Consider the following 25,368-nt stretch of genomic DNA (forward strand, 5'->3'; position numbering starts at 1 on the left):
TGTCTGCAGGAAATGTTTAACTAAAATATTAATGACACTCCATGCTTATGTTGTCCCTTGATGATCATTTCAGCCATTTGCTTGTGAGAAAGCAGGTATGGTACAGTTAACTTAACCTGCTCCCAAACATCATGACGTTTGATGTAGAGGAATATATGAAAAAGTCTTGCCCCCTAGAGCTGACATATCCAGCACACTAGAATTTAAAATCCACACTTTCTGGCAATACTGAACTAGTGCTAAAAACAAGTCCATTGATATTGTGTTATTCAGATATCAAAAACCAGCTAGAACTGAGGCTGTGGCATCAAAGTTTCCTCATCAAGCTGTGGCAACAGGAAAGGCAGTCCTGGAAGTCTAAGTTGGACCATCTCGTTCCATTTATCCTTTAAGCCTTTCCCCCAGTATTGTAAATGACCCAGTTTTTCTTTTATAGCTCCACTGATACTTTCCTGTTTGCTTATCTTTAACTTTTCATCTGCTGACAACTGCTTTCTTCTCCTCTAGCTGTACTATGGAGAACTTAAAAATACAAATTCTATCTGCTTCCAGAGCTGTCTTTTCACAGATGGGCCAATAAAGGTCTCCACTGACAAACAGCAGTTCATTACTCCTCCTTGTTACATTGTCATGCATATCCTTTGATGGACATGAGAGAAAACTGGAAATTCAATGCTTCTATAAAGTCCTTGGAGTATCTGTACCAGCCATGGAGCATTTCATATCTGTTTCTAACCAATAATCTCTGTATTTACTATGAAACAAATGTACTTCATATATACAGCAAAGAATAGAATAGAGCAATGCATTTTATATGGGATTAGGTGAATGTGGGTAGGAATCTTCAGAAAGGGTAACAGTCATGGTGTCATTAAACCTTCATCTCAGAGGAGGTAGTGTTGGCTAGATAAGTTTAATGCAGCACCATGCAAGGCAACCATACGCTCTCTTCACAAACATTTTTAAAGCACAACAAATGTGGAGGTGTAGACATTAACTAAGCACAGAAAAGTGAGCTAGGAGTGGCGTGAGCACATCTTATCAAAGTAACTGACTAACTGTCAGTCAAAGTGAAGCAGAGAGGGACAGGGTGAGTTCCGTAGCCAACAAGCCACTGGAAGCCAACAAGATAACATTCCTTCTTCCCACCACTGCACCATCACAACGGTGTGGCAGGGACAAAACCTTACCTGATTGGGTATTCTTAAAGGTGGCCTTGGACCTCCAGGGTACCGAGGGGACATGAAAGGCTGTTAAAAATAAATAAATAAATAAATAAATAAATAAATAAATAAATAAGTCAAACAAACAACAAACTGTGAAATCATTCAGTTTAACTTGTAAACATACCACTTTGAGTCACTGGGTGCATGGCATGCACCACTCTCAAGAATCCAGATTAAATATTTCCACATAATTATTCATTATTTAATTCCACAATGTTTAGCAGATTCTTAATGAATACTTTCATCAAGATGTATTACTTCAGACTTTGTTACAGCAACAGAGAATGCAGAATATAAACAACTTAATACATTAACAGCAAAAGATAATAAACTGTTTAGATCACATAATCACACATCTATACTTTCCACTAGAGGGGGGAAAGATAGTAAAACTGGAATAGAAAACAAAAATGTTTGTTTTGGAACAGCCAAAGATAAGTCACAGTACAATAATTCTCAAATACTTTCCATTCACTTTTTCAGAGCAACACAGTAAGATTTAACATGTGAGGGCTTTATTTTCAATTTATCTCATAACTATTCAGAACTTAGGTGGTTCCATTACACATAATAATTCAATTTTTCACTCATCCCACCCTTCCACGTTCAACTCCAAGGTCACACAGTAAATGTCTCTGATTTTTATACTGAACCAGCAGCAGAACAAGGGGACACAGTCTCAAGTTGTGCCGGGGGAGGTATAGGCTGGATGTTAGGAGGAAGTTCTTGCCAGAGAGAGTGATTTCCCATTGGAATGGGCTGCCCAGGGAGGTGGTGGAGGCACCATCCCTGGAGGTGTTCAAGAAAAGCCTGGATGAGGCACTTAGTGCCATGGTCTAGTTGACTGGATAGGGCTGGGTGCTAGGTTGGACTGGATGATCTTGGAAGTCTCTTCCAACCTGGTTGATTCTATGATTCTATATAAAATAATTATATATAGGATATACTGTCATATCATCCTGTACCTTGTGAGGTTCCAGCAAGTCTTGACTACTATTTCAAAGCCCACAAACAAGGTCTGTCCCTTATGATAAACAAATGGTAGCACCAGCAAATACATTTAACATCTCTACCTAAAGCATGACAATAATCTAGATATCTAAAAAGAGGGTAGATTTTTGTGGCAAGAGTGAGATGTATAGGAAAAATGCACAAACATCTGACTAAGCAGATGATGAAGAGGATTGTTTTGGCAAGCAAGTGTACCTTTAACTCCAGAAGTAAAGCAAGAGATAAAAGTATGCTCTGACTGAGAGAACAGGGCCAAAAAGGCTGAGCCTTTATATGACAGAAAGAGTGGCTCACTTCTGTTTATGACACTGCCACTGGAGACAAGGGAGAGAGATTAAGGAAACAGGCAATCATTGATGGCAAAAAAGATGCTGCACATTTAAACCCACCCTTTGGGGTCTCCTGAAAAAGAAACAAACATAGCTGCAGAGGCACCATCTAGTCAGCTGTAGTTAAGGACCAACAAGGCAGGTCACAAGAAGTCTATAAAAATTATCACTGTTTTATAAGTTAGTGGCATATTTAAGCTCTATCACCCAGTCATCATCATCAATGCCAGTAATGTAGCAATAGCTACTATCAGAATTATATTTTAAAATATATATATAATTAATGTATCAATAATATCAATGGAATTTCCCCATCTAATCTTGCATTTAAAAAAACAACATTTCACATCTTAAAATCAGATGAAAGCTGAAATAATGCAACCTACATCAGTGTGTTCAAATATAGATACTAGAAAGCAATTTAAAGTACAGAGGTTTTGCAGACTGGAGAACAAAGGTCAGTGACAATTGTGAGAAGATTAATAAAAGGTGTATTTGAAATTATATGCTATAAAAAGGAGAAGTGTCTTCATGTCTGCTCTCTGATGAGAAACAATGAAAAGAGGTCGGTGCATGTGGTGAAGGCTCTAAACATGCAGGCCCTCACCCTTCTACAGCAGCAGAAGTGCAAGGAAATTAGAATTTCAACAATTCCCATAAAGGACAAGCAAGTGTACAGAGTGCAGCACATTCTAGTACCTTGGGTTTGGCTCACCTCACTCAGCAAATGAAACTTTAACTTTTACTTACAGTTGTAGAGTTCATAAAACTGAAACCAGCAGTGTCTCTGAATTCAACTATATCTTAATGTATAATCACACTACATGCAACTGGCCAAACATCTGCTCCTGTCAAGCAGGATGGAAACTTTTTTGTCCCCTCTCTTCATCATTCATCTTTCTGTGCAGTTTGTAAAACCACCTAAAACCCTGGGGCTCGTAGAAAATGCAGCATTTTATTTTAAAAGCTGGAACAAATTCCCCAATGCACTAAGAAAAAGTTACAGACATAAAGTCACCATTTCACTTTCCACAATACCACCCATATTGTTTCTAATGCCTGACAAGTGCCCACCGTTTTTGGTTTGCTGTGTCCTTGGGGTTACTAACTCCTTCCTGATTTTTGGGATGGTCTAAATTTAGGTAAGTCTCAAGTCTACTTAATAAAAGCCTCACAGAGCGAGTCTGGCATTCTTCTCTGAGATCATATGTAAGAATTTAATATATAATTTTTTAGTTATTATTCCTCAAGCAGGCATCAAAGCAGACTTCTGTCCTACGGGACAGATTATATACTCTCTGTGTGTATACATAGAATCATAGAATCATGGAATCAACCAGGTTGGAAGAGACCTCCAAGATCATCCAGGCCAACCTAGCACCCAGCCCTAGCCAGTCAACTAGACCATGGCACTAAGTGCCTCATCCAGGCTTTTCTTGAACACCTCCAGAGACAGTGACTCCACCACCTCCCTGGGCAGCCCATTCCAATGCCAATCACTCTCTCTGGCAACAACTTCCTCCTAACATCCAGCCTGTACTTCCCCCAAAACAACTTGAGACTGTGTCCCCTTGTTCTATTGCTGGTTGCCTGGGAGAAGAGGCCACCCCCCACCTGGCCACAACCTCCCTTCAGGTAGTTGTAGACAGCAATGAGGTCAGCCCTGAGCCTCCTCTTCTCCAGGCTAAACAACCCCAGCTCCCTCAGCCTCTCCTCATAGGGTTTGTGTTCCAGGCCCCTCACCAGCTTTGTTGCCCTTCTCTGGACACGTTCCAGCACCTCAACATCTCTCTTGATTGAGGAGCCCAGAACTGAACACAGGACTCAAGGTGTGGCCTGACCAGTGCTGAGTACAGGGCAAGAATAACCTCCCTTGTCCTACTGGCCACACTGTTCCTGATGCAGGCCAGGATGCCATTGGCTCTCTTGGCCACCTGGGCACACTGCTGCCTCATCTTCAGCCTACTATATATATATATATACACAGTTGGAGCAATCCCAAGCACCAATACAGGCCAGGCATGACTGCTTATGCTCAACATGAGCCACCAGTGTGCACTTGCAGTCCAGAGAGCCAAACATATCCTGAGCTGCATCAAGAGGAGTGTGGCCAGCAGGTAGAGGGAGGTGATTCTCCCTTTCAACTCCACTTTGGTGAGACCCCACTTGGAGTACTGCATCCAGTTCTGGAGTCCCTATAATGGGAAGGATATGAACATGCTGGAATGTGCCCAGGGAAGGGTCATGAGGATCGAACACCTCTCCTATGGAGACAGGCTGAGAGAGTTGGGGCTATTCAGTCTGGTGAGGAGAAGGCTCCTAGGAGATCTTACTGTGGCCTTCCTGTATCTGAAGGGGGTCTGCAGGAAAGCTGGTGAGGGACCTTTTATACTGTCAGGTAGTGACAGGACTAGGGGGAATGGATCCAAGATAGAGGAGGGTAGATTTAGATTTAGATTAGACATTCAGAAGAAGTCCTTCACCATAAGGGTGGAGAGATACTGGAACAGGTTGCCCAAGGAGCTGGCAGAAGCCTCATCCTTGGATATTTTTAAGGCCAGGTTGGATGTGGCTCTGGGCAACCTGATCTAGAGGAAAGTGTCCGTCCCCATGGCAGGGGGTTTGGAAGCAGATGATCCTTGAGGTCCTTTCCATCTCTGACAGTTCTATGATTCTATACATATGTGTGAATTTATGTATTCCTCTGAGACATATTTATTCAAGTGTTTACACCTCTACCTCTTCTTTAAGCAACTGAACCCAAATGGGATGGCAACAATTAACTTCATCTACTAAATATCAGATAGTTCTTACAGTTCTTAATGGTCATGGACACAAACACTACACAGTTCTACAGGCAGGAAAATATGTAAACAATGAAGGGGGAGCACAACTGACATCTTCAAGAACAAAAATACCAATAAAGGTCCATAAAACCGCATTGCAGAAAACAGTAATGTCCAAGGACAATGTGAAAAAAATGATTCATACAGTTCTGGGCCAAGATTTAGTACCACAAAAATTCTACCACTAGAAAGAAAAAGTCACACATTCACATTTCTGTGTCAGTTACTAAACTTATCCCTCTCCATCACCACCAGTGCCACACTGGTCCACAAAAAGTTCTAGTGAGACCTATCAAGCCAGCAAAGACATTCTGCCAAATATTTTAGTGGAAATAAATTAAATATTTACAGCTTTCCACTACACTGGAAGCACTTTTTGCCAGTCTCCCTCACACACACATATTACTAAAATGTGTGTGAGATACAAGCTCAAGCAGCAAGTGCTTTCTGCCGTGTGTTTGTTTTGCTATGTCCTTTGTAATTGCTCTGAACAGCTGATGTTTAGTCTCTGATCTAGTTTGCTCTGAGTTGCTGAAATAACCATGGCTCAGGGAGCTAGTTGCTCTGTCCTTGGATTCTTGGAAACTTTTTCCTCCCACTCTTTCAATGATACATGATTCATGATGTACATGGGGCATGCACATAATGAAAAGTAATAGGTTCAATGAAAATTAAAATCAGTGGTCACAGATGGTGGTCAGTGTGGCACTTAATTCCTGAAGGCAAAAATAAAGTCTTTGCATGTTGAAGACTTGGGACTTTCTGCCTGCTACCTCAGCCTTGTGACAATTCAAAATTCAGCATCTTGACAGTCAGAAACATCTAAGGGATCCTAACACTAAATTATCAGCAAGACAGCTTGTTTTTTCATCTCACAGTTCAACATGGGACTGTTTAGGTGCCACAACAATGAATCAAGTACCTCCCATGGTTAGCACAGCTAGCAGAGAGAGAGAGGCTGTCAGCAATGCAGAGAGTACAAGAGCATTTCTTCCAACTAAATATTATAGACATGTGACTCCTCAAAAAACAGCCAAGGTAAAAATAGAAAGGAACAATTAAGCTGGAGAATATGCTAAAAGATATGTTATGTGATTTAATAATGCAGCAATAAGAAGACAGAAGGACAAAAGATATTATCTCCCAAAGGCCTCTCTGTACATAAGGATGCAGGATCCTCTTCAAATAATGCATCTGGCATTTCAAGGCCAGATCATGGTTAAGAAGTTGCAAAGCCTCTGTAAGGGAAACCTACCTTTTGAAGTTGGTCTCAGTGAGGAAGAAGGACATTACCAGAATGGCTTATGCCACAGTAATTTTCATGTGCTGAAATAGCTCTCAAGGGTTTCCAGTCACTATTGCAGCATTCAGGTCTCTCCAATCCACAACAGGGACATTAGACCAAGTAAAAGGATGTCTAAACAATGCTGTTGTGCACTACCCTAAGCTACTTCTCAAATAGAGGTTAGGAACTGGGACATAAAATAACGTATGAAGGAAAGCAAAACACCACCACACCACCATCACCTCCCCCAAAAAACAAGAAAGTACATGAAAACCACGAAGTAACAGGAAAGATGGTCATATCTAAACCACAGATGAGATGGAGGTGCCACCAGCACTGGAAAACATGTGTCATGCAAGTCGCAGCAACGGCAGAAGATTCTGGTAACTGTTTTGGAGAGCAGCCAATTAAAAGGCCTGTGAACATCAGTATATTGTAATTACTGCCTTGAGGTATAAAACTCAGTAATTTGGTAACTGAAAAAACATCCTGAAGGCTGCTTTCATGCAGCTGAGACTAAAAGAATATAAGCAGAAGTTTTTTTCTAAAGTAGGTGAGAGAGAAGCCAGAGAGGAAAAACCTTTTGTGTAGTCAATGCAAAATGCATGCATTTGTCAGCCTGAACTGAAACCCAAAAACCATTTGAAAGAAGAAAAATACTAAAAAAGAGAAAACAATACTACAGAAATGCTAACAGCAGAGAGAGAACATAAAATAAAGATGAAAAATTTAGGAGAAGCATAGAATCATAGAGCAGTGTGGGTTAGAAGGGACCTCCAAAGGTCATCTAGTCTAAACCTCTCTGCAGTAAGTGGGGGCATCCTCAACTAGATCAGGCTGCCCAGAGCCCTGTTGAGCCTCTCTTTGAGTATCTTCAGGGATGGAGCCCCAACCACCCACCCAGGTAACCTGTTCCGGGGTTCCACTACTCTCATGGTTGAAGAACCAGGGGCTCCCTGCCCTTCCTTACAGCATCCTATCACATCCAATTTTTCCAATTTTTAAGAATACTTAAAAGAAGGAAAGTTCAAGAATTTGAAAGACGGTGTCACATGTTCCAGTACTTTCTTAAAGAAAGAATCTAACTGCATATAGGCAGAACAGAGAGTATCTTATAAATTCTGTACTTCATAGAAACACAGAATCATAGAATCAACCAGGTTGGAAGAGACCTCCAAGATCACCCAGTCCAACCTATGCCCCAGCCCCCATCCAGTCAACTAGACCATGGCACTAATCTGAGTTGTGTGTCCATGTGCAATGTACAAATTGTGTAAAATACTGGTTTTCTTACACAAAGGGACAAAGAGATAACAAGTTTCTCAGTAGGGAAGTCTTTGAAGAAGCATCACTGAAGTACAGTAGCATAACTATTCGTACTTTGGTTCCAGTATTCAGGAAAAATTATTTCATCACATAATGATACAAAGGTGTTTTTCTCTGCCAGCTGTCTAATTCTCTCTCTGGCTTTTTTTTTTTTTTTTTTTTTTTTAAAGTTGTTTGGAAAACTCTGGAATCTGTTGTGTTCTAGTTTACTTGTACCTAGTAGAATCATAGAATCATCCAGGTTTTTCTTGAACACCTCCAGGGACGGTGCCTCCACCACCTCCCTGAGCAGCCCATTCCAATGCCAATCACTCTCTCTGGCAAGAACTTCTTCCTAATATCCAGCCTATACTTCCCCCAGCACAACTTGAGACTGTGTCCCCTTGTTCTGTTGCTGGTTGTCTGGGAGAAGAGGCCACCCCCACCTGGCTACAATGTCCCTTCAGGTAGTTGTAGATAGCAATGAGGTCAGCCCTGAGCCTCCTCTTCTCCAGGCTAAACACCCCCAGCTCCCTCAGCCTCTCCTCATAGGGTTTGTGTTCCAGGCCTCTCACCAGCTTTGTTGCCCTTCTCTGGACACCCTCCAGCACCTCACCATCTCTCTTGAATTGAGGAGTCCAGAACTGGACAAAGCACTCAAGGTGTGGCCTGACCAGTGCTGAGTACAGGGCAAGAATAACCTCCCTTGTCCTACTGGCCACACTGTTCCTGATGCAGGCCAGGATGCCATTGGCTCTCTTGGCAATCTGGGCACACTGCTGGCTCATCTTCAGCCTACTATCCACTAGGTACCCCCAGGTCCCTTTCTTCCTGGCTGCTCTCCAGCCACTCTGTCCCCAGCCTATAGCACTGCTTGAGGTTGTTGTGGCCAAAGTGCAGAACCCTGCACTTGGCCTTGTTCCATCTCATCCCGTTGGCCTCTGCCCACCCCTCCAGCCTGTCCAGGTCCCTCTGCAGGGCTCTCCTACCTTCCAACAGATCCACACCTGCTCCCAGATTGGTGTCATATGCAAACTTATTGATGCTGGACTCATTACTCATGGAATAAAAGAATTCATAAGGTGGTGTTCCACAAACCATGACAGATTTCAGTAAATCTATTTTTTCTTTACATTTGCTTCCATTTAAAAAGCTGATAACATAGTTTTCTTGCTTCCAAATACAGGGGTTGGGGTTTTGCAGGCATTTTTATCCTTTTTTAGTCATATTACTACATTTAACAACCGTATTTTGTCCTACATAAATCACAAAATTTACAAGAACCCACAGTCAAATAACTAATCCTAAATATTGTTTACATTTCAGTTCCTGCTGAGATGGCATTCCTACTGAGGTGATTTTTCCATAAATATCTGTCTCTGTTCCAATACATTATACAATTACCTATGACTTGCTATGCTGCAGAGCAAAACCTCATGCAACAAATACACACCCCAGGAAAACAAGATGATGTAGCTCAAAAAGAACTGCTGCAGTTATTTGGAATGAGTAATGGAAGGCTGCACACATCTGATAACTGTAAAAATACCAAGAGCTAAAGTGCCAGTGAACAAAGATTGGGATGAAAATACAATGGAATTAATATTGCTTGAACAGGAGAACTCTGTCTATATGGCATCAAAACCCTCATTTTTTCTAGCATAGCTTGAAGTAACAACATTCATCTAGATTCACATTAATATCCTCCCAGCCAGGGATACTAAAAAACGTTGGTTTCAGCTGGGGAAAATACATGTTTGTTTGTTTGGTCAAAGCAGGACAGAAGGCACATTTTTAAAGCACGCTATCAATCTGGTTTAAATGAGTATGCTTAAGGCTGCTGTAGAAGGCAGGGCACTAACTCAACTAGTCTCACACAGTCAAAACACACCGTCCGACACCCACCAGCTTGCAGCACAGTGATTTGCTAAGCCACAGGAGAGATGCACTGAGTATTCAACCCAGTGAAGATGAAGAATACTGCTGTGTCCAAGAAGAGTGTTCCCACAAAGGTGAAGGTGTTTTATGTATCTCAGATACTTCAGGAGAGTGTCCGTCATGGCTGACCAACCACCATCAAGTGGGCTCACCAGAAGACCTCTGCCTGCCAGGGACCTCTCCTCTACCCCAGCCCAACTCTACCCAGATGTGGAAGATGACGCCCTTACTTAGGAAAGCAGAGAAATGGCTTCTGCTTTCACCGGGCTCTTCATGGCTTCCCAAAAGCACATCTGAATTCATGGGCTTAGAAGCAAAAGAATCCCAAGTGATAACTGTTTCCCAGTGTTCTGTTTTTTTCAGCCTGCATTATCAAAATTAGTACAATTGCCGTCTCAACACCCTGACAGGCAGACAGCACTCCTAACTGAAGAGTAACAAGAGCATACTACCTATTAAAAATTACAAAGTGGAATACACTTTCAGCACTCAGCACAGAAAAAGACTGAAAATGTATTAATTGGTTGGTATAATTCAGCCACCATAATCAGCACAAACTCTAAACTACTTGCCACTGAAACCTGAAAATGGAGCCACAGACTTAATTTGTTCACACTATGACAAATTATTTTAAATTAATTGTGCTGATACTTGAAAAGCAGACATTACATGAGAGTCCAAGTGGCCAGCTCAAAGGTCGTAAGTCAGATGGGAATTTTTATAATGACCAAATTTCTTCACTTATCAGTTCAAAGTTCTAAATGATAAGAACTGAAATAAACAAAACCCCCACTTTGTTCTTCTCTCCTTCATTAAAACATTAATGCCACTGCCAAGTTACATATTCTGTCTGAAAATACAACTGATTTTCTTCTTTTGGGGTTTTCAAATTCTATTCCTGGTTAAAAGATTTGACATCACTTAGCTATTTATCATCCAAATGAAACAAGGTAAGATTATTTGATATTTTTATTTCTTTTCTTATTATGGTAGGACTACTCAAAAATTACTATAAAGTATCTATCTCTTTAGGATCTACATTTCTTAAAACAGCTTAGAGGTGCTTTACAACAGTGTGTGCCTCCATTCCCAAGAAAATGGGCTTCTGTACTCTTGAAGAGTAGCAGGGATGTCGCCTGGACAGATGGGCAGAGGCCAATGGGATGGCATTCAATAGCTCGAAGTGCAGGGTGCTGCACTTTGGCCACAACAACCCCATGCAACTACCTGAAGGGGCATTGTAGCCAGGTGGGGGTTGGCCTCTTCTCCCAGGTAACCAGCAATAGAACAAGGGGACACAGTCTCAAGTTGTGCCAGGGTAGGTATAGGCTGGATGTTAGGAGGAAGTTCTTCACAGAGAGAGTGATTGGCATTGGAATGGGCTGCCCAGGGAGGTGGTGGAGGCACCGTCCCTGGGGATCTTCAAGAAAAGACTGGATGAGGCACTCAGTGCCATGGTCTAGTTGACTGGCTAGGGCTGGGTGCTAGGTTGGACTGGATGATCTTGGAGGTCTCTTCCAACCTGGTTGATTCTATGATTCTATGATTCTATGCAGAGATACAGGCTGGGGTCGGAGTGGCTGGAGAGCAGCCAGACAGAGAGGGATCTGGGGGTACTGATTGATACCCGCCTGAACATGAGCCAGCAGTGTGCCCAGGTGGCCAAGAGAGCCAGTGGCATCCTGGCCTGCATCAGGAATGGTGTGGTCAGCAGGAGCAGGGAGGTCATTCTGCCCCTGTACTCTGCACTGGTTAGACCACACCTCGAGTACTGCGTTCAGTTCTGGGCCCCCCAGTTTAGGAAGGACACTGAGATGCTTGAGCGTGTCCAGAGAAGGGCAACGAGGCTGGTGAGAGGCCTCGAGCACAAGCCCTATGAGGAGAGGCTTAGGGAGCTGGGATTGTTTAGCCTGGAGAAGAGGAGGCTCAGGGGTGACCTTATTGCTGTCTACAAATGCCTGAAGGGTGGTTGTGGCCAGGGGGAGGTTGCTCTCTTCTCTCAGGTGGCCAGCTCCAGAACGAGAGGACACAGCCTCAGGCTGCGCCGGGGGAAATTTAGGCTGGAGGTGAGGAGAAAGTTCTTCACTGAGAGAGTCATTGGACACTGGAATGGGCTGCCTGGGGAGGTGGTGGAGTCGCCGTCCCTGGGGCAGTTCAAGGCAAGGTTGGATGTGGCACTTGGTGCCATGGTCTAGCCTTGGGCACTGTGGTAAAGAGTTGGACTTGATGATCTGTGAGGTCTCTTCCAACCTTGGTGATACTGTGATACTGTGATACTGTGATAAAACAGGTGTGGAGTGAATTTATCCAGGTTAGTTTACAATTCATGCACTTCCACTCGCTTAAGTTTCCCCACGTTTCCTGTGGACATCTCCATCAGGAGTAACAGTTACCACAGCATATAAAACACTCTTCACTAACACATTTTGAATCCTACTATCACTGAAGTAAACTGTTTCTTCCTCAAAATGGTACATCTGCGCTGAAACGTCTTGCTGATAGGCACAAACGCATAGCTTACACTCTGAAAAGCTAGGAGGACAGGCTATCATGGCCTCTCAGCTAAGTTATTTTCCCGTTCAACTGCATTTCACCATTTATTACACCACCCTTCCTGCTCTCTGCTGCCCCTCGAAAGGCTGCTACAGGGTTAGAGGCCTTTCTTCCACATTTTGCTAGAGTGTTGCAGAGATGAAATCTGGGCTACATGCTCTTTATCTTATTATCTACCAGTGTAATTCAAACTAGCTGTTTCCATCTATGCTATTTCATATTAAACTGTGTTAAATCCTTAGCCCAGAGACAGGATTTCTCTCTATGTTGGCCTTTTCTGATGACCAAACCTAATTCCATGCTCAAGCTCTTCTTTGTGCTTCAGAAGAGAATCCCTGGAAACGTGATTTCCTCAGTTACAGTTTTCTAAGAGCAACCTCACATGCTCTGGCAACCTATAAACGCCCACAGTAAGAAGTCTGATTTAATTTAAAGAGTAAAATTAATTTTTAAAATTCTAAAAAATCAAAAAGCCTTCCACAAACGTCTATCTTTCCACACACAAAATCCCCAAGGTTACAACGGTACCAGCATCTTAGACACAATTAATGTTTAATCTCAGAAATGCAGAATTCATGCCACCACATCTGGGCTGCATCGAGAGAAGTGTGGCCAGCAAGGCAAGGGAGGGGATTCTCCCCCTTTACTCTGCTCTCCTCAGACTCCATCTGGAGTACTGTCTGCAGCCCTGGAGCCCCCAGCAAAAGAGGGACATGGAACTTATCTCACACACAGGAAGATTTAACAAGTAGGGCAGTGAAGGAGCCCAAGTTCTGTACATGATTTAATAGAAACTTTGAAAGAAGCACAGTTTTAGATCTGTTGGAAGGTAGGAGAGCCCTGCAGAGGGACGTAGACAGGCTGGATGGGTGGGCAGAGGCCAAAGGGATGAGATTTAACAAGGCCAAGTGCAGGGTTCTGCACTTTGGCCACAACAACCCCAAGCAGCGCCACAGGCTGGGGACTGAGTGGCTGGAGAGCAGCCAGGAGGAAAGGGACCTGGGGGTACTGATAGATAGTAGGCTGAAGATGAGCCAGCAGTGTGCCCAGGTGGCCAAGAGAGCCAATGGCATCCTGGCCTGGATCGGGAACAGTGTGGCCAGTAGGACAAGGGAGGTTATTCTTCCCCTGTACTCAGCACTGGTCAGGCCACACCTTGAGTCCAGAGAAGGGCAACAAAGCTGGTGAGGGGCCTGGAACACAAACCCTATGAGGAGAGGCTGAGGGAGCTGGGGGTGTTTAGCCTGGAGAAGAGGAGGCTCAGGGGGGATCTTATTGCTGTCTACAACTACCTGAAGGGGCATTGTAGCCAGGTGGGGGTTGGCCTCTTCTCCCAGACAACCAGCAACAGACCAACAGGACACAGTCTCAAGTTGTGCCAGGGGAAGTATAGGCTGGATGTTAGGAGGAAGTTCTTGCCAGAGAGAGTGATTGGCATTGGAATGGGCTGCCCAGGGAGGTGGTGGAGTTACCATCCCTGGAGGTGTTCAAGAAAAGCCTGGATGAGGCACTCAGTGCCATGGTCTAGTTGACTGGATAGGGCTGGGTGCTAGGTTGGACTGGATGATCTTGGAGGTCTCTTCCAACCTGGTTGATTCTGATTCTATGATTTATGTACATGCATTTCAAACCAGGTTAACAGGTTTTATTTTATTATTATTGAATCCAAATACTAGAGACAAGCTCAACAAGCTAAAACTAAAACACGAAGGATCACATGAAGAAGTTGTTTATAAAAATTAAACAAGCCCTTTTTAGAATTCAGACACCATCTACACAGTTCACTAAGTCTGAGAAAGCACTTCCTTCAATTTAGCAAACCTCCTAGTCACCCCTGATTATGATATATGATTGATTTTTGGGAACAACTTGACAAAGACAAGCTAGATTTCGTTATTCTTGCTGTTATTTAATATATATACATATCTATATTTAATAGCTATATTAATTGAAAACTACATGCATTATCATCATTCAAGGATTTTGGCTTCAAACCCAAGCACTTGTGGTTCATGTGAAAAGCAAGAGTCAGATTATGAGAGGAACTGAATTAACCTCATCAGAAGGAGGCATCATACATAAATGACAACCCTTCCCCTACCCCTTAGTACCACTTCATCAGCACCTACAATGCCAGTTTCAGTGTATGGTCAGCACACTTAAATTACTGAGGTTCATCTCACAAATTGGGAACTTTAATTTTCAGGGTAAGATTGTAAAGTTCAGAAGAGATTTCCTAGAGGACTGACTTGTGCCCAGTGTTACCTCTTCCCCTTGCACCACAATGAGCAGTGGGTTTCTGTTGAGATTTATGTGTGGGAGGGGAGGTGGGGGAAGTGTGGGTTCAGAGCTTATTTAGCTACTCAAGCTGAGCAGTTTTAATTTGTTCCAACAGTTATGAGCAGTAAAACCGTTACTACAACTGCAGGACAGAATTACTAAAGCCAGCAGATGTCAGACACCTTTATCTGTTTCAAGTTTGCTTTATTCCTGGTATTCAGAGAGAAGAAAGAAGAGACAAACAAACATAAACTACTTACAGGTCTTTCCAGATGCTGGAAAGATTAAAGTCCAAATAGATTTTTACATGAAACATTTTTAAAGAAAGTGTAATGGTGGCAAGGACACAAATGCACAGATCCCAGATGTGCAAAAAATTAAGACATATATGTAATTTCACATATTGGAGTATCCCAACAGGTGTCAGCCTGCTATAGAATTGTCACGGCTGGGAGGGGCCTCAAGGATCATCTAACTCCAACCCCTCTGCCATGGGCAGGGACACCTCACACTTGATCAGGTTGCTCAGAGCCCCATCCAGCTCGGCCTTAAAAACATCCAGGGATGAGACTTCTACCACCTCCCCGGGCTACCAGTTCCAGTGTCTCACCAGTCTTACAGTGAAGGATTTCTTCCTAGCACTCAGTGTAATGTGGTGAATGAGTTTACAGAGAAAGGAGATTCCAAAAACACAAGAAAGTTCTTTTTAGTAACATTAATTGTATAAACACAGGATAAAACAACTCCCTTTAAAAGCTGTTTTCAAAGCTATTCTAAGCCTACCAAAGGTGCTAGCTTTGCTTGTAAGTTGTACTCGTAGATTTGGTGGTGTTTCATTAACACTCAGCAATATTTTAACAATCCATGATGAATTTCAAGCTTCTGGGACATCACTGGGCTCTGCTAACAGCTCAATCATCTGATTTGCTCCTCTGCAATTTAGGATAGGTATGAACATATAGCAAACCCTGCTAATTTTACAGTCATGCTGCACTTTACTTTTAATAATTTGTACATTTTAGTTTAATAAATACAAGTGCAGACAATGCTGCAGATGTGGGGAAAACATGTGGATCAGCAAAAAAAGGTAAGTGACAAAGCAGGATGCTGCCACTGTTAATGACATATGCTTGCTTGAGGATGGGGAATAAAAACCAGCACAGCCTTGGAAAACCAGAAAGCTATGTTAGTGCTGGGGGAAGACAGCAGCTGAAACAGTTCAAACAGGTTTAAAAAGAAACAAAATATTTTAAAATCAATATAAATAACACATTGTGGTCTGCTAAGACCAGTCTGAAAGATGCCTGCATCTTCTAGCTTTAGGCATGCAATTTAGCAGCTGGAATTAGGAATCCTCATTCCTTCTGCAAGTAACAGCCCCTCAGTGGACAATTCATCGAAGCAACAAAGCTACTCCAAAACGGCTTTAAAGGGACACGGGAGAATTCCTCCCTCTCCTCATCTTCTTTACTGCTGGATGCCTGTTCAAATGAGCATCTGGAAGGATGTTCTGCAAGTGTGAAGGGGCTGAAGCAAAGGATCACATACCCAGCAAATCCCTGGCCAATGCAATAGTATCCAGGAGACAAATGCATGTGAGCTAGATTAAAGTGAGTGCAAGGACTAAATGAAACCACAAGCGGCCTGGTTTTTCCCCAGCTGTTGTGGGGTTACCTTTAATGCCTGTGGAGGCCCCATCCATGGAGACATTCAAGGTCAAACTTGATGGGGCCCTGAACATCCTGATCTAGCTGAAGATGACCCTGCTAAGCACAGGGAGGTTGGACAAGATGACCTTCAAGGGTCCCTGACAGCCTGATGCATCTTGTGCTTCCATTTTTTTGGGGATACTTTGACTAATTTTTTTTAAAGGAGCAGATATACTTCCCCTCAAAAAAAACAGCTTAATTACCATATTGCTTGCTATTTTTTGGGGGTATATAGCAAAGATTGAACTGCTTTAATCAAATGCTTCATTTATAGAACCCATAATACAAGCTCTGCTTCTTCATACCATGACGTCATATCGCAAATGTAAGTATAAATTTACATAGCACAGAAGCTTCCAAATCCATTTTCTTTTCAGGTATAAACAGGCCAGTATTTCTGGTTCAAAATACAAGTTCAATAGATTGCTCTGCTTATTTTCACTCTTTAAATACAATTTAAACTCTATTTTTTCCCCCACTTTCTTCTTTTTTGTTATAAAATAGTAATGTTAGGCTGGAAGAGAAGTGGAAAAGTTCTTTCTGCTTATGTGCCTTACTGTAACGATGCTCTCCCAAAGCATTAGGTCAGCTCTACCAAGCACAAGGTATTATTTAAAATAATATTATAACATTTTTTAGAATAATACTGAGCTAAAATGAGAATGAACAACTGCCACTAGATGGCAGGACAGCCCCACATTATTTCGGTGGGTTGGCTTGGTCTGTTCTGTTGGGTTTTTTTCCCCTTATATAAGAGGAATATGTAACATTTGTATTTCAAACATGGTGTTGGCATATTTTTCCCATGCCCTTCAAATGTATCTGATGCTCACAAATTGGTGAATGAAGCAAAATACTTGACAGTTCCTTTGGAATATGCATGCACTATGAAAATAAGGTTTGGTGCTAAGCTCAACTACGACAAATTTATATGAGTGTGCCCAAAAAAAAAGTAATTAATTTAAAGCAAAGAGTGCTTTAATAACACATAAACCCGTGGTAGAATTTATCTTAAGTAATAGTAATTACCAAAATAAGTGAACTGTCAATTGTCAACCTGTTTCCTTTGAATCTCAGTTGGCACTTGATGAGTTAACTATTCAGCTGCATCTCTCAGGTGAGTTAAGTACAAACCCAATGTTGTTACTTGCCTGAGTGCCTTTGATAAACAGATGCAGACATGGCAAACTTTTGGTCAACTATGTAATGAAGAAAAAATGTGAGGAAAACTAGGATTTAATTAAATAATTTAACGCTTGTCCTAATCGCAGTGCACAAGCAAGCAACCAGCATCAGGTACTGAGCAGTGATAATGGTCACTGACTTGGAGGAGCACAATGAATTCTACTGGATTAGAGTCTAGAATGTTTGAGCAACTTGATCTTGTTTGCTGCTCAGTGCAGGATGGCTGGGCCAGATCACCTCTGAAGGTTCCTTCCAACCCAAACTATTCTACAATTCTGCGATTCTAACTCTTCAGTTAAGTGTGCTAAAACTGGAAAGTAACTAAAATACAAATAAAATCCCGTGAAATCCATATTTTTCATTTGTTTAAATACTTCTGTGAACACAAGCTCCCCAAGTTCCCACTGGCCTCTGTTTATCTGCTTAGTAAAGCTGGTCGTGTCCAAAAGGATCAAATAACCAGCCCGTGAAAAGACACGGTTAACGTAACTTTTCACATAGACACAAGATCTGTGAAGAGATGGATAGAAATGGACCAGCACATCACTACCTGAAGAGCAGCAGTTTGCACCTGAGCACAATTCTCACCCTTCACATGGACACAAAGGCATGTATTATGAAACAAAAACGTTATCAAGGCTTCAAAATCTTTGTGACAATATTTCCCAATGTTTGTGCTGTTACTTCCTGAATCCATACTGTTCCATGGCATGCAAGTATAAACCATGATTTTTTCTTCCAATCTTTCTCCTGAAGGAGACTGAGGCTGTCACTGAACACTTTGAAAATCTTGCTCTGCCTGTATCCAAGAGAGCTTTCAGAAGCAATGATTCTGTACAGCACAGGGGGAAAAAAAGTGAGAAATAGTTGTTATCCTCAGACCAGAAACTGGAAGCAAGATTGGATGTGAAACTCTGAGAGTCTTTGATTTCTATGACCTAATCCTCTTTGATGATAAGTGGATGAATTTAACTCACTCTAAATAAATGTATTATTAGAACCTTGTGTAAAGCTTTGGCTGCTAACATGAAATGCACCCTTCAACATGTGGGCCCAAAGATAAATAATTACTATAAATCTTACTCCAGTTGTCTGTCATTTCAGTATCAGATAGAACTCCAAAAAGAAGGATGATGACTAGGTGGTCGCACTGATGACTGTGGATGGCCACATGAAGAAAGTAACTAGAGTAACTCTGATGCTAAGAAATGGTAGAGATAATGCCCTGTATGACTTCATGCTACTAACACAGTAGCTATGTGCCTCAGTCACACCTTAGCTCCATATACTGGATGTGGCCCAGACAGAACTTTCAAACTGATGATTCATTTCAAGACTCAGACTGAAGGTAGATGAGCACTCCAGCCACCTTACCCCCTTATGCAGCCTCATAGTTTTTTGACCTCTGTTGCCCAAATAATTAATAATCTTTTAAAAGGATCATCACTTTTGACACTCTGTTTTAATATGTGGAGAAACACAAAGAAATTACTTATCTTGGGCTACTCAGGAGAACACTAGGGAACTTTGGGATGAACTGCACACCATTTTTTAGCACCCAGGCTTTCTCTGATTCCCAGCTACTACCCTTAATCCTAGGTTCTGGATTTAAGAAAGCAAATTGCCAGAAACACTGACCAACAAGATACCATTACTGAACTCTACTTGAACATTATTTCAGCTCGAGACAAAATCAATTCTACAGTTTGTTTGGGTTCTCCTATTTGGAGATGGAGCCTTACATGACAAAACTATTGTCTATATTCCTCCCACACATTCAATTTTGCTGCTAATAAACCAAGAGCAGGCTCAGTTAGTGTATAATCCAAATTTATTTCCAGAGTATCACCTATTCTGCATACTGAAAGAAAATGAGCACAAAAGTTATGTAGCTATGAAATTTCAAGTTAAAATACGTAACACATCAATAGATGAAACTGAGACAATCCTAACTCCACATAAACAGCATCCCTGCAGAAAAGGATTTGAAGATACTGGTTGGTAAGAGCCAACAATCTCAGAAGGCCAATCTCATCCTGCTCTGGGTGATTCTGCCATTCTGCTTTGAGACCAAACCTGGAGTACTGTGTCCATTTGGGCCTCCATAGATGGAAGGACATGAACCTGATCAAGAGGTTCTAGTGGAGGGCCACAGAGTTGATCAGAGCCAAAACACCTCTCCTGTGAAGACAGGCTGGGAGAGTTGGAGATGTTCAACCTGGAGACAAGAAGGCTCCTCCTGTGGAGGCCCCATCCTTGGAGACACTCAAGGTCAAATTTGATGGGGCCCTGAGCAGCCCGCTCTAGTTAGAGATGTCTCTGCTTACTAGAGAGGAGTTGGACAAGATGAACTTCAAGGGTCTCTTCCAAACCAGTGCATTCTCTGTGATTCTGTGAAAAAATGTTTCTTTTCAAATTTAATTTTTGTCACTGTAAACAATTATCTCAAAAAGACCCAGCAACAAACATTTAACTCACAGAATCATGAATGGCTTAAGTTGGAAGGGACCTCAAAGATCATCTAGTTCCAACCCCCAGCCATAGGCAGGGACATCTCTCACTAGAACAGGTCACTCAAGGCCTCATCCAACCTGACCTTGAACACCTCCAGGGAGGGAGCATCCACAACCAGTTCCAGTGTTTCACCACCCTCACTGTAAAGAACTTCTTCCTAACATCTGTAAAGAACTTCTTCCTAACATCTAGTTGATGGTAATAATTGTGCACATCTCTACCATCTTCTTTTCATCATTATAAGGCAATGCATTTTGGACTGTCAGCACTGTAGTGATCATTATCTGCCACTGAATCGAACTGAAGTATAAAAATAAAAATACAGAGAGAAACAAATTCAGCTGCTGCCTTCAGAACTCTATTTCTGTAGACCAGGTGTAAAATACCAGAGACTGCTGCTGATTAACATCAGTGCTAGTGGTCTACATATACATGGAAAAACGTTTTAGTAGAGTTTTACCAGTTCCTGTCTGAGAAAGCATTCTTCTTCCACATTTATCTACCCACATGTGCCACACTGACTGCACTATTTCATTTTATTAAAAAAAAAAAAATCTTTCTTCTACAAAAAACAAAGATTAGAGAAATAATTGTCAGTAATGCCACAGGACTGGAGCCCAGGTAATTTTTCTTGGCTTGTAGCACAGTCTCCACCTTGGTTACCAGCTCCTCTTGATCTGTGTGATAAGAAGCAAGTAGAGCAGCAAGAGCATCCATTTCACTTACATCCTAGTTAGTGGCTTGTGCCACATGCCGAAAAAGAGTTGCAGCGCCAAGAGCAGTATTGATCAGAAAAGAAATTACTTTTAACTGCAAGGCAGAGCTGGAAGGTAGTGGCTGTCAAAAGCTTTAGCTTAGGCTAATCCAAATATTTCATGAAAGCAACAAAAGGCATCCTTATTTTTCCAATATGACCTCCTACGCAAATTTTAGGTTGCAAGAAGTTGTAATGTTACAATGTTTTTGTAGCGTAGTTTCAGTGAAATAAACACAGATTTAAGTCTCATTCTCCTACTGCTCCTATAATCTTCCAATGCTCACTTTCACTATTTCTGAGTGCACTAAAGGTCTAAATTCCAAACTCTCAGGGAAAGAATAAGGCTGAAGTCTGCCAGTATTCAGATCAGGGCAGATGACCATGTTTGGTTTATTCCTGTGATCAGTTGAGATTAAGTAGAATTACAGAAGAGCATACAGAAACTGACTGTCTAGCTAAAGGTGTACTACAAAAAAGCACCTATGAAGAAGCAGGAATTTCTGATCATGAGCTACTCTTTCTTGCTTCTGTGGCAGCAGATGATGCTCCTCCATCTTCAAGTTTCACATACATGGCTATGTGTGCCAACATATTTTCCTGCCCTCATATGATTCGCCATTAGTAAGATTAGCTTCCTTCTCAAGGTATTAAAAACAAGAGATATTAACTGCTTCTTGACAACACTGACCCATTACCACAACACATTGTCACCAACTATCTGTACAGATTTTCTTTATACACACCTTATAGTTTCAGCATTTTACTATTATGTAACAGACTGGATTCTGGCTTTAAGCCCATTGCTGGGACTGCTCCCAACCATATCAGTGTATCCACTATCAAGTTTGCAGTTGGGCATGTGAACTAGCATGTTATTTCTTCACACATATTCCTAAGCAAATGATTACAGCAAAAACTAATCATCTCTTGTAAAATATCTGTTCTGTTGACAAGGCCATTCAGCTGAGGACAGTAGAAGTCTATCCACTATAACTGTAGGGGTAGAACCTTCAGTACTGCATGTGACAGAGAGACACAATGGCACAGACCCAGCAGTTTCAAGGAGAGGTGAAGGGTGATGTTTAGAGGAGTCTAGACCAGACTGTGCAGGCCAGCTCTTGGAACCTGCCTTGCAGAAGACTCATTGGCTGTGTTGTTGAGCATATGACAGCTCTGATAAATGTCACAAACTGTGTTATACTGAAAATGGATTCTCCTGTTTATTTCCAGTCCCAGGCCTCACAAAAAGAACAGGTTGTTAGTGAAGCTTCAAGTGAAGTCAGATACTGACAGACAATGAAAGATTATCCATACCTAACTTTCTATCAGCTTATCTTTTACACATCTTCAAAGATCTGGAGTGGCTAGAAGTTTTTTCATGCTTCTAAAATCAAAACTCTCACTCTCTCCCCCTGAAAAACTTTTAAAATACTCTTTCCTCTCTACTTCACATACAAGTCCTATCTGTGCCAATTCCCCCCTCTTAACTGCCCTCAAAGACAGAAAAGAGAAAAAAAAAACTTAACGCTTTAATTCCTTTGACAGTACAAATGGAGTGGGCAGCTAAAGTATGGAAAAGTGAAATATTTATGCAATATAAAAATTAAAATGAAACTTGTTTAAAAGACCCTACCTAACCAGCTGTTCAAAACACTAAAAGCAGAAAATAAATAATTAATCAGTTCTGCCAACTCCTGAGGATTTTGTGACTGGCAACACTAAAGTGTTTTCAATTTAATTTGCACATATTTTTAGTTTATGTATTAAAAACCATGCCTCGGGATTTGAATTGATGAAGAAAAGATGCTCAAGCCAGGTTCAGGGTTTCTTTAGTTAGGTACCAGCATTGCAGACAGCAGTTTCTCCCCCCATGACTGCTGGAAGAAGACCATACCAATAACTTTGTCACATATAAGGTGTAAATAAAGACTGCTGACACACTGCCATTTTCACACAAGTACCATTTGAGTAAAAGAATAAATAAAATGTATCTTCTCTTCCAGATTAGAATAGTGTGTTTTGTGCAAGTATCTCAGGGAAGAAGGAAAAAGACACTGGCCTCTATCTGGGTTTCAGCACTTGATTTTCATGGAACATTGTTATCACAATGTCCTCCCCACATAGCAATCCTGGGAATCCATGTTCTTTCTTTCCTGTCATGAGATCATACACATCAAGTGGAAATCTCTGTTCTTCCTCAAGAGCTGTTTCAGTGCTATAGAAGCCACTACTTTTGATCCTTCTGTACAGCCACACCTTGCCAACGTGCAGAAAAACAGCCAAGCTTTGGTGAAGAGGAGATGCAAGCTCTTCTCATTGGAGCAATCCAGTCTCAGATTACAACTGCTAGCTGGCCTTGCACTAAAAGCTGGCTTTTTTCCCATCACAGCGCTCTGTACTGTTAATGTCCAAAGTGCTAACTGGGTATTTAGTTTCATTTATGACAAGACTTAATAGAAGCAATACACGGTCTAAATCCTTGGCTTGTTTTTTCAAGCATTATGTCTGAGATCTTCCGTGTGCAAGGAGATGCTCAGTTGGGATATTTGTAATTGCCTAGGTTTAATTCCCACTGAAACTTGAACATCTTGAAAATCTGGCCTGTGGCTTTACCACAAAGCTAAACACAACCAACAATGTTCTTACTTTAGTTTCAATTCAGTGTACGTTTATTATCATAAGGAATTCTTCTAAAATTATATCCAAGCATTTAAGATCTCTACTTATAAACTGGCACCATTTCTTACCCTTGAAATTCTGAAATGAGTTGTGCCGTACTGTTTCATAAACAAAATACTCATCAGTCACAAAAGAATCTTTCCTTTCCACCTATTTACTTTTGTGAAAAAAAAAAATAAACTCTCAAGTATTGCACCACATAGCGAGAAACAGTTTAGAACAGGACTTTTTCTGCAGACTTATAAACAGAATTATGGATTTTCTATCCTAAAATTCCTGTAATCATAATTTTTTTTTCTGAATACCTGAAAAAAACCCGGTGGTACAGGACCTACTGGCATGCCATCTCCTGGGGGAATGTTTCCTAGCACTGGACTGGGAGCTGCTGCAGCACTCTGAAAAGAACAAAGGGAGAATAAACCTTTGTCATTGCATGGTAGGCATTAAACGAAACAAAACAAAAAAAAAAAGGAAAAAAAAAAAAAAGGAAAAAAACCCCAAACAAACAAAACAAACAAAAAAACCCTGACCAAAATGCAGAAAGTAATTCTCTGGATAAAATGTCATTGTTTCATCTGAAGTTAAATTAAATTTTTATAATGTTTAGTCTTCATTTATACAAGTAGATTGTTCTGTTAAAACAGCAATCATGTATGTTAGGGTGAAGGATGCTAGAGATTGCATGGATATACAACTTTAGGTCAGTTAGAAAGATCTTGGCAAGATTTTTTAAACTACTGCATCCAAGTGTGTCTGTATATACACAAATGTGAATGTAGCTTATACTTTTTCTTGTATTATGTGTATAAACATCCTTATACATACACAGGGATATACATACAGCATCATAAAGAAAGTAATTTATGCATTTTATCAGCCATTTCCAAGCACTTGAAAGATAATATCAGCAGAATGCAATATTCTTTGAGAACTATGTCAAGCTTCAAAAAAGGATTCTGTTACAAACAGTACAAGAAGGAATGCTCACAATTCTGCTGGTAATGCTCATGATTTTTCCAACCCCCAAAATATCCACCTTGATGAATTAAAGGAATTCAGGTTACATTTTTGGAAGGGAAAAAAAAAAAACAAAAAGGATTTCTGAGACGTGAATCAGAGGATGAAATTAGTTACCTTTACAAATCCGTCAGCTGGAATAAGCAAGTAAAGAATATTGCTTCTGGCAATTTACAAGCAGGAGATCATCACGAAAAGGGAAGCCAAACTGTTATCATTGTCATGTATTGAAACCTCAATTACTTTTAATTTCTAGCAGTTTTCCGTCCTGCAATATGTTTCTGTAGGGCAAAAGGCTGAATCACCTATAAGGGCTTACAGTCTTCTGTGAAAAAGTACTCATGCGACACACAATGTATTGAGAGTCACTTGCAGCTTACTAATGACCTGCCAATATCTGCCTTGCAGAATATGAACGGCTCATGTTTATTAACTTATCACTCTATTGTATGCTCGCACTTGACATCCAAAAAAGATGCAGATCTGGAAATTGCATTTCCAGGTGTTCAGCATGCTATTTAGGAAATTAAAGAATAATGCTGGAAAGATCTAAAAACTGGCAGAAAGAAGGGCTGACCTTTTTAAACCAAGCAGAAAGGAAATATTGTATTAATTACCACAGATTTCTCAATGGCTTAAGCTGTGCTTTAGAACCAAATTTCTGAACAACCAGCAGCACCATATTTAGCATCTTAGCAGTACGTTCCTATGTTCTTCCCAAACAAAAGTCTAGA

At 41.3% G+C, this 25,368-nt stretch overlaps 1 protein-coding gene across 4 annotated transcripts in view; it reads right to left on the reverse strand.

The window, feature by feature from the left end:
• The window catches only part of SSBP2 (single stranded DNA binding protein 2), a 228,110-nt gene that overhangs the window by 41,930 nt on the left and 160,812 nt on the right, over positions 1-25,368 (reverse strand). For 2 of the 4 annotated variants that reach the window (XM_064140798.1, XM_064140797.1), the window contains exons 5-6: positions 23,923-24,012; positions 1,191-1,250 (exon numbers count right to left, since the gene is read on the reverse strand). In XM_064140798.1, coding sequence (XP_063996868.1) covers positions 1,191-1,250; positions 23,923-24,012 — 150 coding nt within the window. The remainder of the gene's footprint in view (positions 1-1,190; positions 1,251-23,922; positions 24,013-25,368) is intronic. The other 2 variants (XM_064140800.1, XM_064140799.1) reach the window with 1 other exon arrangement.

The sequence above is a fragment of the Pogoniulus pusillus genome, chromosome Z, assembly GCF_015220805.1.
Source record: "Pogoniulus pusillus isolate bPogPus1 chromosome Z, bPogPus1.pri, whole genome shotgun sequence".
NCBI lineage: Eukaryota > Metazoa > Chordata > Aves > Piciformes > Lybiidae > Pogoniulus > Pogoniulus pusillus.